Below are 17,069 nucleotides of genomic sequence, written 5' to 3' on the forward strand. Positions count from 1 at the left end.
AAATTTGAAAGTAGGTCACTAGGTCAATCTTAAGGTCAAAGTTTACTTCGGTACACAAAACTATGCAAGTGGTCCAAATTTGAAGGCTGTAGCTTGAGAAATGTGAAAGTTGGTCACTAGGCCAAAATCAAGGTCAAATTACACTTCAGAACACAAATCTATGCATGTGGTCCAAATTTAAAGCCTGTACCTTCAAAAATGTGAAAGTAGGTCACTAAGTCAATGTCAAGGTCAAAGTTTGTTTCGGTACACAATCCTATGCATGTGGTCTAAATTTGAAGCCTGTAGCTACAGAAATGTGAAAGTAGGTCACTAGGTCAATCTTAAGGTCAAAGTTTATTTCGGTACACAAAACTATGCAAGTTGTCCAAATTTGAAGGCTGTAGCTCGAGAAATGTGAAAGTAGGTCACTAGGTCAATGTAAAGGTCAAGGTTTGTTTCGGTACACAAAACTATGCATGTGGTCCAAATTTGAAGGCTGTAGCTTGAGAAATGTGAAAGTAGGTCACTAGGTCAAAATCAAGGTCAAATTTCATTTCAGAACATGAAACTATGCATGTGGTCCAAATTTGAAGCCTGTACCTTCAAAAATGTGAAAGTAGGTCACTAGGTCAATGTCAAGGTCAAAGTTTTTTTCAGTTCACAAAACTATGCATTTGGTCCAAATTTGAAGGCTGTAGCTACAGAAATGTGAAAGTAGGTCACTAGGTCAAAATCAAGGTCAACTCGTGTCAAGGTTCATCTTGCCACTCAAAACCATACATGTGGTCCAAATCTGAATGTTGTAGGTTATTGACAAGAAGATTTTAAAAGCTTTTCCCTATACAAGTCTATATGAGCCATGTGACCCCCAGGGCGGGGCCATATTTGACCCTAGAGGGATAATTTGAACAAACTTGGTAGAGAACCACTAGATGATGCTACATTACAAATGCCAAAGCCCTATAGTCTTTGTGGTTTGGACCAGAAGATTTTCAAAGTTTTTCCCTATATAAGTCTATGTAAACCATGTGACCCCCGGGGTGGGGCCATATTTGACCCTAGGGGGATAATTTGAACAATCTTAGTAGAAGACCACTAAATGATGTCACATACAAAATATCAAAGCCCTAGGTCCTGTGGTTTTGAACAAGAGGTTTTTCAAAGTTTTTCCCTATATAAGTCTATATAAACCATGTGACCCCCAGGGTGGGGCCATATTAGACCCAAGGGAAATAATTTGAATCATCTTGGTAGAGGACCACTAGATGATGCTCCATACCAAATATCAAAGCCCTAGGCTATATGGTTTTGGACAAGAAGATTTTCAAAGTTTTTCCCTATATAAATCTATGTAAATTATAGAAATAAACAAAGGGCCATAACTCATTCAAACATTGTTGAACCAGTCTGATTTTCAGGGGGACACAACTAGGGTATCAATACATCATTCTGACAAAGTTTGGTCAAAATCCCCCTGGTAGTTTCTGAGGAGATGCGATAACGAGAAATTGTTAACGGAAGGACGGACGGACGGAATGACGGACGGACGGACCACGGACGCAGAGTGATTTAATAGCCCACCATCTGATGATGGTGGGCTAAAAACTAGGTCACTATGTCAAATAATAGAAAAAACGACGTCATACTCAAAACTCATCATGGATCATGTGGGAAGAGGTGAGCGATTCAGGACCATCATGGTCCTCTTGTTTTTTTAAGCTTTAGCAAAGAAATTTGTTCAAGCAAGCTACTAAACTCAGGTGAGCGATATAGGGCCATCATGGCCCTCTTGTTTGACTTAGCAATTTTTGGTTAGGTTTTTGTATGCAATCTGGTAGCTAGGAATGGGTTGAAACGCAACACACTTGCAGACTGTGACAGGCTGACATGCAGTGCACAGGTTCCATAACTCTACTTAGCATATTTACAAAATTATGCCCCCTTTTTAACTGCAATTTTTGGTATGTAAATTGGTAGCCCAGTTCCAAATACTGGGAATGGATTGAAACCTTACTCACTTCTACACTGTGACGAGCTGACATGCATGCAACAGGTTCCTTAACTCTGTTTTGCATTTTTACAAGACTGTATCCCTCTCTTAAAACTTTTATATTCATTAAACTGACCAGGCTGTTGAAATTGTTGAGCATTGCTGTCCTTGTTCAGTACTGTGCCATTGTTCACACAGGAATAAAATCCATCTGACTAATTTTTCTCTTGATTGTTAGTGAAATCTGAACAACAGTTTTGGGGTTTTACTTGAGTAACAAGTATGCTGTAGCAGAACATATATCGTACAGGCAATATTTTCCAGAGGTTATTTCAAGATGGGACAGACACAAGCCTTGAATTGAATACCTTGTCCATGCCACAAAGTATACAGTAAGATTATCTGCTTTGTATGCAAGGAACAAATCAGTTAAAGCAAAATGTTCATTTTCATCTATTTTCTGTAATCTTTGACACAGCATAGAAATATGATAATACATAGCAACATTCATGCATACATAATCACACATATTCAACAAAACTTGCACTCTGCCTAAATTTTGTTTTGATAATTGATGCAATTTTCAGCTCAAGCCCAACCCAACTAAAATATAAACTTTTCCTTTAAAATGTACAACTACTGTAAATTCTTTGAAATGGAGATTATACATATTCTAAGACGCAACAGTATGTAAATATATAAAAACATTGCATATATTTAACTGTATTATCACCATAAAATAAGACATAAACATAAAAACTTTCTTTCTCTTTAAAAATAACCAGCAACTTAAATAAAATTTAGAACTAAAGAAACTGAAGCATATAAATATTACAGCACAATTTGTATACAAGAAAACAGTCATCAACATTTTCCCATAAAAAGCTAGATATATATACATATAGAATGATAAAAGGCTCAATAATAAATTATGTCAAAACTGATTCTAAGAATTTTTCAGTTAATTTTAATTGATCTTTTTATTCATTACATCAATTCAATCAATGGGTATAAATCAATTTAACCAACAAGCTTCGATAGTAATTTTGAAGTAACACCTTTCTCGCTTGTTTGAATTTTACATTTTTTTTTCATTCTGATTTCTAGTAACATGACATTACTCAGATTCAATATTTACATCTTGAGGTAGCCTTATATAGCAAAATAAACCAATAGAATGTCAGTATCAAATAAACCAATCAGATTTCAGCATTTATAGTCAATTGACCAATCAGATGCAAGAATAGCATGATTATGTGGAAAACACTCCAGCAGATAAAGTTCATAGAACACAAACAGCTGAACACAAGAATTATCAGCATAATATCATAAATTTTTGTGTTACATAAAAAAACAAGAGGACCATGATGGTCCTGAATCGCTCACCTATCCCCACTTGACCCAGTGTTGAACTGAGTATGACGTCGCTATTTCTATTATTTGTCATAGTGACCTAGGTTTTGAGCATATGTGACCTAGATATCATCAAGATAAAAAATTCTGACCAGTTTTCATGAACTCCATTGAAAAATATGACCTCTAGAGAGGTCACAAGGTTTTTCTATTATTTGACCTAATGACCTAGTTTTTGAAGGCACGTGACCCACTTTTAAACTTGACCTAGATATCATCAAGGTGAACAATCTCACCGATTTTCATGAAGATCTCGTGAAAAATATGGCCTCTAGAGAGGTCACAAGGTTTTTCTATTTTTCAACCTACTGACCTAGTTTTTGACCGCACATGACCCAGTTACGAACTTGATCTAGATATCATCAAGCTGAACATTCTCATTAATTTTCATGAAGATCCATTGAGAAATATGGCCTCTAGAAAGGTCACAAGGTTTTTCTATTTTTAGACCTACTGACCTAGTTTTTGACCGCACGTGACCCAGTTTCGAATTTGATCTAGATATCATCAAGGTGAACATTCTGACCTATTTCCATGAAGATCTCTTGAAAAATATGGCCTCTAACGAGGTCACAAGGTTTTTCTATTTTTAGATCTACTGACCTAGTTATTGACCGCACATGACCCAGTTTCGAACCTGACCTAGATATCATCAAGGTGAACATTCTGACCAATTTTCATAAAGATCCCGCGAAAAATATGGCCTCTAGAGAGGTCACAAATTTTTTTCTATTTTCAGACCTACTGACCTAGTTTTTGACCGCACGTGACCCAGTTTCAAACTTGATCTAGAGATCATCAAGGTGAACATTCTGACCAATTTCTATGAAGATCCATTGAGAAATATGGCCTCTAGAGAGGTCACAAGGTTTTTCTATTTTTAGACCTACTGACCTAGTTTTTGACCCCACGTGACCCAGTTTCGAACTTGACCTAGATATCATCAAGGTAAACATTCTGACCAATATTCATGAAGATCTCTTGAAAAATATGGCCTCTAGAGAGGTCACAATGTTTTTCTATTTTTAGATCTACTGACCTAGTTTTTGACCCCACGTGACCCAGTTTCGAACTTGATCTAGATATCATCAAGATGAACAATCTGACTAATTTTCATGAAGATCCATTGAGAAATATGGCCTCTAGAGAGGTCACAAGGTTTTTCTATTTTTAGACCTACTGACCTAGTTTTTGACCCCACGTGACCCAGTTTCGAACTTGACCTAGATATCATCAAGTGAACATTCTGACCAATATTCATGAAGATCTCTTGAAAAAAAATAGCCTCTAGAGAGGTCACAAGGTTTTTCTATTTTTAGATCTACTGACCTAGTTTTTGACCCCACGTGACCCAGTTTCGAACTTGACCTAGATATCATCAAGATGAACATTCTGACCAATTTTCATGAAGATCCATTGAGAAATATGGCCTCTAGAGAGGTCACAAGGTTTTTCTATTTTTAGACCTACTGACCTAGTTTTTGACCCCACGTGACCCAGTTTCGAACTTGACCTAGATATCATCAAGATGAACATTCTGACCAACTTTCATAAAGATCCCATGAAAAATGTGACCTCTAGAGTGGTCACAAGCAAAAGTTTACGGACTGACGGACGGACGACGGACGCCACGCGATCACAAAAGCTCACCTTGTCACTTTGTGACAGGTGAGCTAAAAAATTATATATTTTTTCTTCAAATTTTGTAGAATACCCCTATATTAAAGTGTAAATATCAGTGTATCTGTTTAGTAAGATGTATTAGTAGTAACAAAGCAACTGTCAAACAGTCTTTCACATAAATAGAAAACTTTAATACAATGAGATTATAATTTAAATGATGAAACTTAAATATATTATCACAGGAAAAATATATCATGCCATGGTAAGCATAGGAAAAGCATTAAGGGAAAAGCTTTTCCCCTCTGATGTACCTTGAAGCGTTGTCAAATGTTGTACCAATTATATAAAGCACCTGTTTCTTAATCATCTATTATCATTTCTTAAATCTTAGAAATCCGACAGAACACCACATTGGGCAGTTCTATGGAACTGTTAAAAAGATACTTCGTTTGTTTGTTTTGTTTTTTTTGGGTTTAACGCCGTTTTTCAACAGTATTTCAGTCATGTAACGGCGGGCAGTTAACCTAACCAGTGTTCCTGGATTCTGTACCAGTACAAACCTGTTCTCCGCAAGTAACTGCCAACTTCCCCACATGAATCAGAGGTGGAGGACTAATGATTGCAGACACAATGTCGTTTATCAAATAGTCACGGAGAACATATGCCCCGCCCGAGGATCGAACTCACGACCCCGTGATCCGTAGACCAAGGATCGAACTCACGACCCCGTGATCCGTAGACCAACGCTCTTACCTACTGAGCTAAGCGGGCGGGCTAGATACTTTGTAGTAAATATTTAATGATCTTTTCTACAGTTAAAACGCTCTGTATCCGATATTCTTACAATGTATTATAACACAGAATAAATACTTTATAAGCTGCTTTACACGGTGAGAAGTACATTAAAGGAAGCTTTGATAAATAGGTAAAACAAAAAACATAAAAGCACCTTTAAGAAATCAACTAAAAGGCATCTTTAATAAAAGAAATGAAAGTAAATGAAATATAATGTGAATTAAAAGAACTGTGAACCAAAATTTAAACAAAATAATTTTAAACACCCAAACGGCCAACCTTACTTACTCTAAAATTGCACCAATTAATTAAAACCCGCTTTTCACAGTAACAAATCAATGTTACGTTTTATTCTCCAAGTAATATACATGTCTTGAAATTTATTTTCGATATTACTTATCAAGACATCTCTGACTAAATAGTAAATTACTACGATATTGAACTCTTAAACCTTTTTTTTAAGAAATTTAAAAATTAAAATAACTTCATATTGGTGTTTTAAAAGTTTGCTATAGATAGTAAAACATCACAGCTCTGCGGTTCTAACAACAACGTCATGTTTATGTACAAAAATGGGAATAAAAATGACATTTCTTGTATACCATAATAATCTCATGAACTATTAACCTCCCATTCTTGACTGTATTCTGAGTACACATAACATCTACTACTCTAATATAATCATATATATATATAAAGTTACAATTTTTTTAGATGTTTTAAACAGTCAGCTATTTTAAATTCTATTTTATCCATTCATGATGACATTAAGAAGCGTTATTACCTAAAGCTCTTTATGTGATATCTGCAAGACAATATTAATTAAATATTTCAGCATGTGTACTCTTCATCTTCATCAGGAATAATGGTAAAACCAAATATTTGAACAACACTTGTTTCCAAGTAATCTTATCACAACACAAAAAATGTATTTTTATGATATTTCTATAAAATCAAACAGTTTTTGGGTTTGAAAGTTCAATACCCAATCAGCTGTTTACTTCATGGTCACATGACCATAAATGCACTGGCACTAGTATGTTGCTACCCCAGTCTGAACTGTGCTTCCATGACGACCTTCCATCTCTCGTGACCTAGAACATGTAGCCACCTCAGTCGAAACCTTTATAAGAAATGTTTTCCAAAGTACCAAATATGAAGCACAAATTCACTGTAAAAAGTAGCAACTATCAAATGTTTTCTACCACAGATACAAGACCGTGATCAATGTAATATCAATATGGTGGATGAATTCTTTGGGATAAAACACGAGACAGTGCTCATGAGCCATTCAATTCTTTGGTAAACCAGCCACAATCAGGACAGTCTCACTTCCCCCGACGAAACAACAAATGCATTTATCTGTTCAGCACTGAAAATAAAGTAAAATTAAACCTTATTAAATATATATTGCTTTTGCATGGCATAAAAATAAACGCAATTTCAAAAATGTGATTAATACATGTATATACAAAAACTGGATTTTCCACACAGATAAAAATAAATAACTGGAACGTGTACTCAAGTTACATTTAACATTAATTTATCAGCATACTTTTATACTATAATAAAATCATTATAATAATATTTACAACTTTTTACTCTTGTTTATCAAGAAGCTGAAAACCAAATCGGGGCTATTATTAATAATGGAAAATTCTGAAAACAATAAAATACAAAGCATGGTAATAAAATCAGTTTGTTATGGTGTAAATATATGTGCAAATACTGGTGTAAATGTTGGGATTTATTGCCATACACGTCAAAGCGGCAGTTAAAGCCGGGATAAGGAAAAACAACAAGACATTGTAGTCTTTTGTACAAAACCTTGTTGTCATCTGTCACAAAGTAGTTTGCTTGTATGTCTAGATTACATTTCCTAAGCACCCAAATCACAGTCATCTTATTATGAGCATTTTTTTTTCTCTATTTTTTTCTACTTAATTCACAATGTTTTTATTAACCTGACAAGGTTCAACTTTCTATTATTTGAATTCACAAATACATTTAAGGTATAAGATCATTTAACCTGATCATGCTCATTGCTGGACATGACGGATTCTGCCTTTGCGACCAGTGTAGATCATGATTAGCCTGCACAGATGTGCAGTCTGATCATGATCTGCAATGTTCGCCATTCGGTCAGTATCTTTTTGGTAAACACCACTTTTAACACCAAACTGAAAGATGGACAAGTTTGTTATAGAAATTTAGCAGGGTAAGGGTTAAGAATTGTTTTAAATGTCAACAACTTGTAAACCTTGAGGTTTTAACAACTGATTGCACCCAGTCAGGTTAATACGATTGACTTACTTTACAATGTCCCGTTAGTTGACTCCATACTTGTGGTCATTACTGATTCGGTAAGCAGTAAAGAAAGAGAAAGAATCAAGTTAAAGAAAATATGGTCAATTGCAATTAAAAAATTGCATGTCTTTTGTATGTTAATTGTAGGTACAGTTTTAATGTGAAAAACTGTTAAATAACCATGCTGACAGTTTAGTGTCTGTTAGATATGTTACATTTTTTTATAATGATACCTCATATTTTACTGCCAAGGCAAAACTCCCACATGTTAAAAAAATGTTTGCTATTCATACTATATCTATGAAAACTACTATCTAGTAATATAGGTCTATTTTTGGCAAATATAATACCATCAGATATACCGATAGTTTTGCATGATGACTCGGGTATCAATGTACATGTCTTTAGTAGAATTGAACTAGTTTACTTTCTTCTGTAGCAGTTAAAATTACTTTCCCAAATGCAAGCATTAATACAATTCTTTCTACTTTTTGTATAATCTGCATAATCAACTATCACACTCTTTTTCCTGGAACAGTAATGATGTCTACATTTGGGAACAATACTGTCAGCCTTGGTCTCGGATGACAGTTTTCTCCTCATGTTGACAATATTATCTGTCCCACTAAAAGAAATGTGATACAATTTCCTGTTTACATAAATTAAATTTACAAATTTATTTACATGGAGAAGAAAGATGGAAAACTTAACAAAGTGCTCTTATCACTTACATATTTAGATATAAAAATCATGGGCACAGTCAGAAAACTTATTTCAACAAAATAACTGATAAATGTTACACAGAGGAAACATCAAAAGCGCAAACTATGACAGACAATACCATGTAATATTCTACTAATTTCACCCTTGTACACAATTTTTGCAGTGTTATTTAAATATCTACATTACTGTATTACCGAAATGGTAATTTTTATTAGTTTTCACAGCCATAGTACCATACCCCAAAACACCTCTCAGGAATAGACACAGAAAGGTTGACCTACAGTATGAAATGCTGTACTGCAGCATCTAAACAGCATGTATATAAGTGACTTGCACTCCCTTGCAAGTACATCTAGAAATGATAGCGAAGGAATTCTTCTGCTGTCAGTTTGTATAGGTTAAAGATCATTTAATGACCTCTTATGACATTAAGTTTTTTAGTAACAGAAAGGAATAACTTAATTCATTAGGTCAATGAGTGATCTATAACCAGAGTAAAACTGTAGGTAAACATTTATATGATTAGCAACCCCCATATTAGCCAACAAAATGATCTAAAATGGATTTCCTTTAATAGGTACTGTGTAACCAGAATAAACCTAAATTAGTGAAAAATTTTAAAAATACAAAATGTATCAATTTTGGTCGCTGGCTGATGTTTAGACTGGTTAAAGTTTAAACTGTAAGACAGTATCTAGAAAACATCATGACATTTACATTCAGTTCTGTGGAAAATCAACTGATTCCTAGATAGAAAGTGAGGCAGCAGTAAGAGTAAATTATTGTAACAAGATTATTTCTGCAGGTGAAAATGTAGTTGTTGCTTTTTTTTAAAAGGTACAAATCATTGCCAGGTACCCTATGTGCTCCAGGAGAACAGGTGTATATTTGTTGTGCATCCTGCAGCCTTATCTGTCTTAAAATCTTTAATTAACTGAATGCTGGGTTTTCCCCTTACTAACTTGGTTCATTTCATCATAGACTATTTTGAGCAAACAGGCACGTAATGAAAGGTGGCATCTAGTTGAAACATTGTATTTGCAAACAATTATTATACTAGCAGTCATCTTACACAACCTTTTTTTTCTGTCTTCTCTATTAAAATGCTACAACATACATATCAGTTTCGAAGGAAAGTCTGCCCCAAACATCATACAAGACTGGGAATACTACAGTATCATTGTTGGCAGAGATAGACTGTAACAGTTCAAATACAATTGAGCCATGCCATGAAAAAACCAACATAGTGGGTTTGCGACCAGCATGGATCCAGACCAGCCTAGGCATCCGCGCAGTCTGGTCAGGATCCATGCTGTTCGCTAAAGGTTTCTCCAATCCCAATAGGCTTTAAAAGCGAACAGCATGGATCCTGACCAGACTGCGCGGATGCGCAGGCTGGTCTGGATCCATGCTGGTCGCAAACCCACTATGTTGGTTTTCTCATGGCACGGCTCAATTGTACAATTGTTGTACAAAGACCTACTGTAAGCTGGATACCATTCATTTAATAGTAGACTTATCACCAAACCTCAAAGAAAGTTCTTTGTTTATATGAAAACTGTTTATCCACTAAAACATGTTTAATATGCTACTGAAGAATTATCAAATTTTATTTACATAATTGCCTTAGAACCAGTCAAATGACAGCAGGAAGTGGTCACCCTTTCAGATAGTTCAAGTTTTTAATATTATACTGTAGTCTTAGAATTTCAAAAGGTGTACATTGTTTTGAGTATTTGCAACAATGTCCGAGCTCGCACATTGAAAAATCTAAGTAAGATTTTCGTTGATTTGTTGTTTTTTTTCCTGTGAGTTCACCATTTTTGGCCGATAGCAATCTGCAATTACATCTAAGGAAGCAACTACTGTAAAGAAATTAACATAATGACATTAAGAAATTGCCATGATTCAATCGTAAAAAAAGATATAAATGGAAAAACGAACTTCTCACTATTGTTGGTAAATAAACTACATCTTCACCAACAATCTTTCTGTCCAATACCTGTACATTTTTGGAATTCAAGTAAACATCTAAAGAATAATATAAAAATTTATATGTTGTTCAATTTTCATTTAAAACAACTATTTATGTTCAAATAACAAAATTTTAAATACATGTACCAATCTAAACACTGAACTTCTGCAGCACAACTATTACTAAATGACCGACAGTCTTAACAAATATATATCACTGTAAGTTGTAACTTAACCTTCACAAGAAGACATATTTCATGACCGTGAGAAACTACCCCAAGTACCTGCCTAAAGGGAATAAAGGTGTTGACACTGGCAGCTGTATGGTTTAAAACTATTAATATATCTGCAATCTGACTCCCTTCCTAATTAGCAAGATGCATGAACATCTGAATGCCTGAATAGTCACATATGATGAAGTTTCTCACAAAATGAACAAACTTAAACCTCAATAAAGCCGGTGGGCATATATGTTACTAAGATACGGGTGAAATTCTAAAACAAACTGCTTTAAGGGTTTTACAAAGCCAACTCAAAACAGAAGCACGTGATCACCAAAATACAAAAAGAAAGACTAACAGAATAGCACACAGGGAGAGCAAATGAAAGCAATGTGATACAAGTGACTATGATGAAAACTAACAGACTCTTTCCTACTTCTACCAAAAAAATGTTCAGAAAGTGACCACACAAACTCATCTAAAACAACAGTAAAAACAAACTGGCAGACAATGAAAACAATATCAACATGCTTTTATAAATACTTTTGGCTTCTTTTCTTGACCTTTGTGAAGCAGGACAAAATAACTAAATCTAAGTTTTATTCAGCATTTATCCATTATGCATTACCACATGTTTTACTTCAAAAAATTTCTTTCAAAAAAGTATGTATATTTATATATATGTATGAAAAAAAAATGTATTTATCAATCCATTATTTAGCATGTCCCTTTAGGGCTTAATTAACATTTGTCACATTTACTATCGTATCTTAACTTTACAGCATGCTACTGTCTGATAAACATCAGGCATATTATCTTAATCAAATCTATGAACCAGATGCAAACAATTACTTATATACCAAATGCAACTAGACTTTGGTTAAAAATGAATATAAAACATCAGAAAATATTAAAAAAAAAATATTCAAGATAAAAAAGCTAAGGTAAATAACTACCAAAACCATCTTCAATATTCAAATAAACTTTGAAATTAAAAGTATGTAGTGCATTAAAATACCAAGAACCTACTTGAAATAAATTCTGGAAAACTCTGTGCACTATATACAAGAGTGGCTTAAACACAGTATTTGGTAATGAAGCATCAAAGTTTAATGCAAATCAACAAAGGGTTTAATGTTTAAATATTCTCTAGCCCCAGCAAGTTTATAAATTTTACACCCCAGAATGGCCAATGATGCAAGAATATTTTAGACCAAGGCCCCAAAGTGAAAAATAATGCAAAACTGTTTCAATGTAAGAGTCCAAAGTGACTAAATGATGCAAGACTGTTCTATACCAAGACTCCAGAGTGACCAAATGATGCAAGAATATTCCAGAGTGACCGAGTGATGCTATGTTTCAGACCAAAGACTCCTGTGTAGTGACTATGTGATGCAAAAATGTTTCAGACCAAGACACCAGAGAGACCAAGTGATGAAATAATGTTTAAGACCAAGACATCAGAGAGATTGAGTGATAAAAGAATGTTTCAGACCAAGACTGCAAAACCACTAAGTAAGGCAAGAATATATTTCGGACCAAGACACCAGAGTGACTAAGTGATGCAAGAATTTGGAGATGGGGGACCGAGTTTCAGACCAAGAATGCAGAGTGACTACATGATGCAAGAATGTTTCAGACCAAGACTCCGCAGTGACCGAGTGGTGAAAGAATGTTTCAGACCAAGACTGCAGAATGATAAAGTGATGCAAGAATGTTTCAGACAAAGACAACAGAGTGACCAAGTGCAGGTTCTGCCGAGGCTTTGATATCGCAGGAATCTAGCGTAAAAATTATAAATGTCACACTAAAATTCTAGAAGCATCAGTTGTCGCCTAACGAAAATTTGGGGACGACCAGAACTGAGTGTGAACTATCCGAACATTAGTTTCCCACAAAAACATCATTTTGATCAACAACATTTCTGTATCTGCAGTCTAATGATTAATGGCCTAGTACTTCATGCCGCTTCATAAAAAGCCCCATAGACCACACGAACCCGATGTTGTTAATTGTTCTCCATCTACTGTCTCGGCAGGTGAAATTGAAAGTGTGTCCTTTGACTGCTTAAAATTTATCAGTCGTTCCATACTGTTTCCAAAACTGAAACTGCTTCACAAAATCAAACCACGAAAACGGTTTGGATGAAGCCAAAAAGGAAAGTGATCCCAAATTTCAGAAGAGCTGATTTAAAGTGTATCAATGGTTGGACTACAATAAAGACTTCAATTTTAGTAATGTTACCATCTTATAAATTTCAATGACAAACAGTAAAGTTGTTGTCCCAAAGATTTTGAAAATGTCCCCACATTTTTTATACCAAAGGGACATGATTGTGTCCCCACCATTTCTGATCCTCTGCAGAACCCTGCAAGTGAGACAAGCTACCAAATGATGCAAAAATGTTTAAGACCAAGACTGCAGAATGACCAAGCGATGGAAAGATGTTTCAGACCAAGACTCCTGAATGGCCGAGTAATGCAAGAATGTTTCAGACACCAGAGTGACTATTAAAGTGATACCAGAATTTTCAGAAGGGTGACTGAATAATGCAAGAATTTTCAGATCAAGACTCCAGAACTACCTAGTGATGCAAGAATTTTCAGACCAAGACTCCAGAATGACCGAGTGATGCAAGAATGTTTCATACCAAGACTCAAGAGTGACTAGGTGATGTGAGAATTTCAGACCAAGACTCCAGAATGACCGAGTGATGCAAGATTGTTTCATATCAATACTCAAGAGTGACTAAGTGATGTGAGAATTTCAGACCAAGACTCCAGAATGACCGAGTGATGCAAGATTGTTTCATATCAATACTCAAGAGTGACTTAGTGATGTGAGAATTTCAGACCAAGACTCCAAAAAAGTTATTTTATATTACCAATGAAAATAGGCGGGCCAATCAAATTTCTCAAATGGCACAACCACCGTTACATATGTAAGGCCTTAATTTGCCTTGCACATTTATCATTTCTGGGCTTAACGGATATATTACTTATTTCTGCTTTCAGAACATCTGCAAAATCGACATCGTACTTACTTTTAACATTTAAATTTACTATTTAGTCTAATCTTACCATCTTCAAACATGTAAAGTAACATTGAAGAACTTGCAAATCCACAGTAGTTCTGAATCTTAATTTTGTAATATTTGCATCGATGGAATATAAAAGGACATGCAATTTCTTGTGAAACACAGAAGAGCCTGGACAGTTGGAAACAAATGTTTATGTCTACCTCAGTTAAGATCATGTGACCTCTCTTTTAAAAATACTAGTAAAAGCTACTGATAAAATGCAAATAAAATGACAACACCTTTCAGAGGACAGTACACAATATGAAAATATAAATATGAAAGTATTAAAACTGGCAAAACATCAAAATAAGGAACCAAAATAACTTAAGAATACTTCAGAGGTAAGACAAAGAACGATGTACGTGATTACAAAATGTAAAAGCTTGCTATAAAAGTACAAGATACATACTGTTAGCTCGGGAACTGGAGCAACTTCCAGGGAATGAAAAGCATTGTTCCTAAAAGTAAATAAACACCTCATACCCAACAATTATATGCTAATTTCTTATTTACACTGACCACAATGCCTTCTTTGATACAATGAGCAAGAACAAAGCACCTAAGCATTAAAATTCTTTTGAGCACCATAAATTTACAGATTACCACAATATTTGTATCAAAGTCCCATCAAAAACTGCTAAGGGGATTTGTTTACACAATTAACATGACTGTATTTAAAATAATTTTTATCAGTTGGGCTATTCATAGAATTACTACTATTTAGTGTTTCTGCAAAAATGAATCGAGAATAAACACCATCCACAATGACAAAGGTGTGATACTATCAACAGTACAATGAGAAATTGAACTCTCCAAGGCACATTCAAACAAAATACACAGGGAAAAATGTGTTAATGTTGTATGTGGTCCATTAAGATGTTTCACTGTTTCTACTCCGCAAAACTGGACAGAATCGACCCTGAAAATGTTCAAAGAAAAAGAAAAGTAAAATCAAAAGTACAGAACAAAAGTTGTCCAACTACTGAAAAATCTAGACAAAGAAACCCCTACCGCCCCCCTCCCACTCCACTACAAACAACAGCTAGTCACCCCACCTCCCACTCCCCTACAACCAACAGCTAGTCAAATCCAAATGTATCTGGTAAGTTCTTCACTCTCTTTTTAAAGTGACAGAAGTTGCCTTAATAAAACACAAATCCAAAATCAATTTCATTTCCCCTTATAAACTATTTCCCCTAATAAACTAGATTAACCTTGTGGTATTTGCCCTCATTATTGAAAAGGTCTTGCAGAGAACCATTTTAAATGGTTTTACCTACCACAGTCTCCTTGGGATGTATCTTTTCACTGAAAATATATTCCCCATCATTTACATTAAATCCACTTAAGAAGAAACAGTAAACAATATGGAATATTCAAGTTGTATCTACTGTGATATTAATTTTTGAGGAAATGACTGAAAGAGCCTTTCATCTAAACTATTCAACTAATATACCAGGGGGCTTACTGATGTGTATCACTTTAACAAAGATGAGGCATTTCTTTATAATTACAACTCTGGGCAGATCGATTATATTTGTGGCATATGTCTGGTTTATATCTTTTCCCCCTTAAAACTTTTCCATTATTGGTCTACACAAGCTGCTAATCCTTCCAAAATTGCAGCTGTTTGTCTTATGCTTAATAACATATAATGAACAGTATGGAATAAAAAATTGTTTGTCAGCATATCAATTTTACTATGTCATGACCATCAATTGATTTTTAAGTTTCTAAGTAAAATCATTTCTAGATTGACACCTATATAATTATGAGCCATCTTTCAAAAAATTTAGGAGTACCATATATATCCATCTGGCTGCCATCAGTTATGGCAAAAACAATGAGCTTCGAGCTAAATGCACTTCAAACGCTAATCAACAAGTCTCTCCATTAAATTTTCTTAACAAAAGGTATCTAGAGCATACTGGACTTATTTTGCTGATGTTGCCAAAGTTGAAGTAATTTATTCAAATTTACCTATTTATCCCCAACAATTCCTCATTAATCTTAAAAATCACGTATGTCAGTCTAAATTAAGAGCTAGGTCTTTTAACCTTCTTGATCACCAACCAATTAACATGTTGTGCCAATCTTAAATAGTAATTATGATATGTCACCCAAAAGTAACAAAATGCCTGTGAAGTATAGTGTTCTGGTCTGTGGGGGAGGGTTTTGGGTTTGGATCCTTGCCTGTCACCTTGACCTTGACAGTGCAAACCTGACTTGCACACCCCTAACCCACACAGCTCATCATGTTTCACTTCTGTGTAAAGGTTCATTGGAATCCTTTGAATCATATACATTATGGCCGTGACATCAGGTGCTTGAGTAAAAAGAGGTAAAGAACTGATAAACAGTGTGATTACTTCATGTCTTCCTTTGTGGGGCTTAAAAACAAACGTATAATATTTTCATAGATCTTATGTAACTGACTGAGAAGAAATGCTAGTCCATGTTCAAACATATGTATTGTTTAGTCAATATATCATTTGCTTGAAAGACTGCTTTGTCAAGAGACTGAAAACTTGATACGTTTTACTAAACTTTTTTATTCAGAAACCGGTTTTAAATAAAGTCAATAGCTATGAAGAAATATTTTTCTGAACAGAATATGTTTTAGGCATAAAAAAAATTGTTTGTTTCCGGTATCCCGACCTACCCTAAATTTCTGGCCTGACCCGAATTGTTTTCATGGCCTTGGAGAAAATTTTTTTCAACTGCACTTTTTATGCTTTAAACATGGCCGGTGATGTTAGAAATCAACTTACTGATGCTCTAAAGGCATAACCCCCTTATTTGTATTCATTTTTTGACACAAAAATAATTTCTGAACAAGCAAATTCGATTAATTGGAATCCCCCGCCTAAAGGGTCAGAGTTGAGGAACAGCAAAATAATATATCCAGCAAAAAGTTAAGAATGTTACCAAGGTGCAAATAATTTCATTAGTCAAAATCAAA

The 17,069-nt window shown here is 34.7% G+C and overlaps 1 protein-coding gene across 9 annotated transcripts in view; it reads right to left on the minus strand.

Annotated features, from left to right (window-relative positions):
• Nucleotides 1-2,412: 2,412 nt before the first annotated feature.
• Nucleotides 2,413-17,069, minus strand: part of LOC123528984 (protein bicaudal D homolog 2-like) — a 35,131-nt gene continuing 20,474 nt past the window's right edge. For 4 of the 9 annotated variants that reach the window (XR_006682061.2, XM_045309115.2, XM_045309113.2 and 1 more), the window contains one exon: nucleotides 2,413-7,175. Coding sequence is in view for 4 of the 9 variants with exons in the window: in XM_045309115.2 (XP_045165050.2) it covers nucleotides 7,170-7,175 (6 nt within the window). In the remaining 5 variants the exon portion in view is untranslated. Of the gene's footprint in view, nucleotides 7,176-8,116; nucleotides 8,159-11,571; nucleotides 11,592-14,516; nucleotides 14,566-17,069 lie in introns of all 9 variants that reach the window. The other 5 variants (XR_006682063.2, XM_045309111.2, XR_006682062.2 and 2 more) reach the window with 3 other exon arrangements.

This window comes from Mercenaria mercenaria, chromosome 13 (genome assembly GCF_021730395.1).
Source record: "Mercenaria mercenaria strain notata chromosome 13, MADL_Memer_1, whole genome shotgun sequence".
Taxonomy (NCBI): Eukaryota; Metazoa; Mollusca; class Bivalvia; order Venerida; family Veneridae; genus Mercenaria; species Mercenaria mercenaria.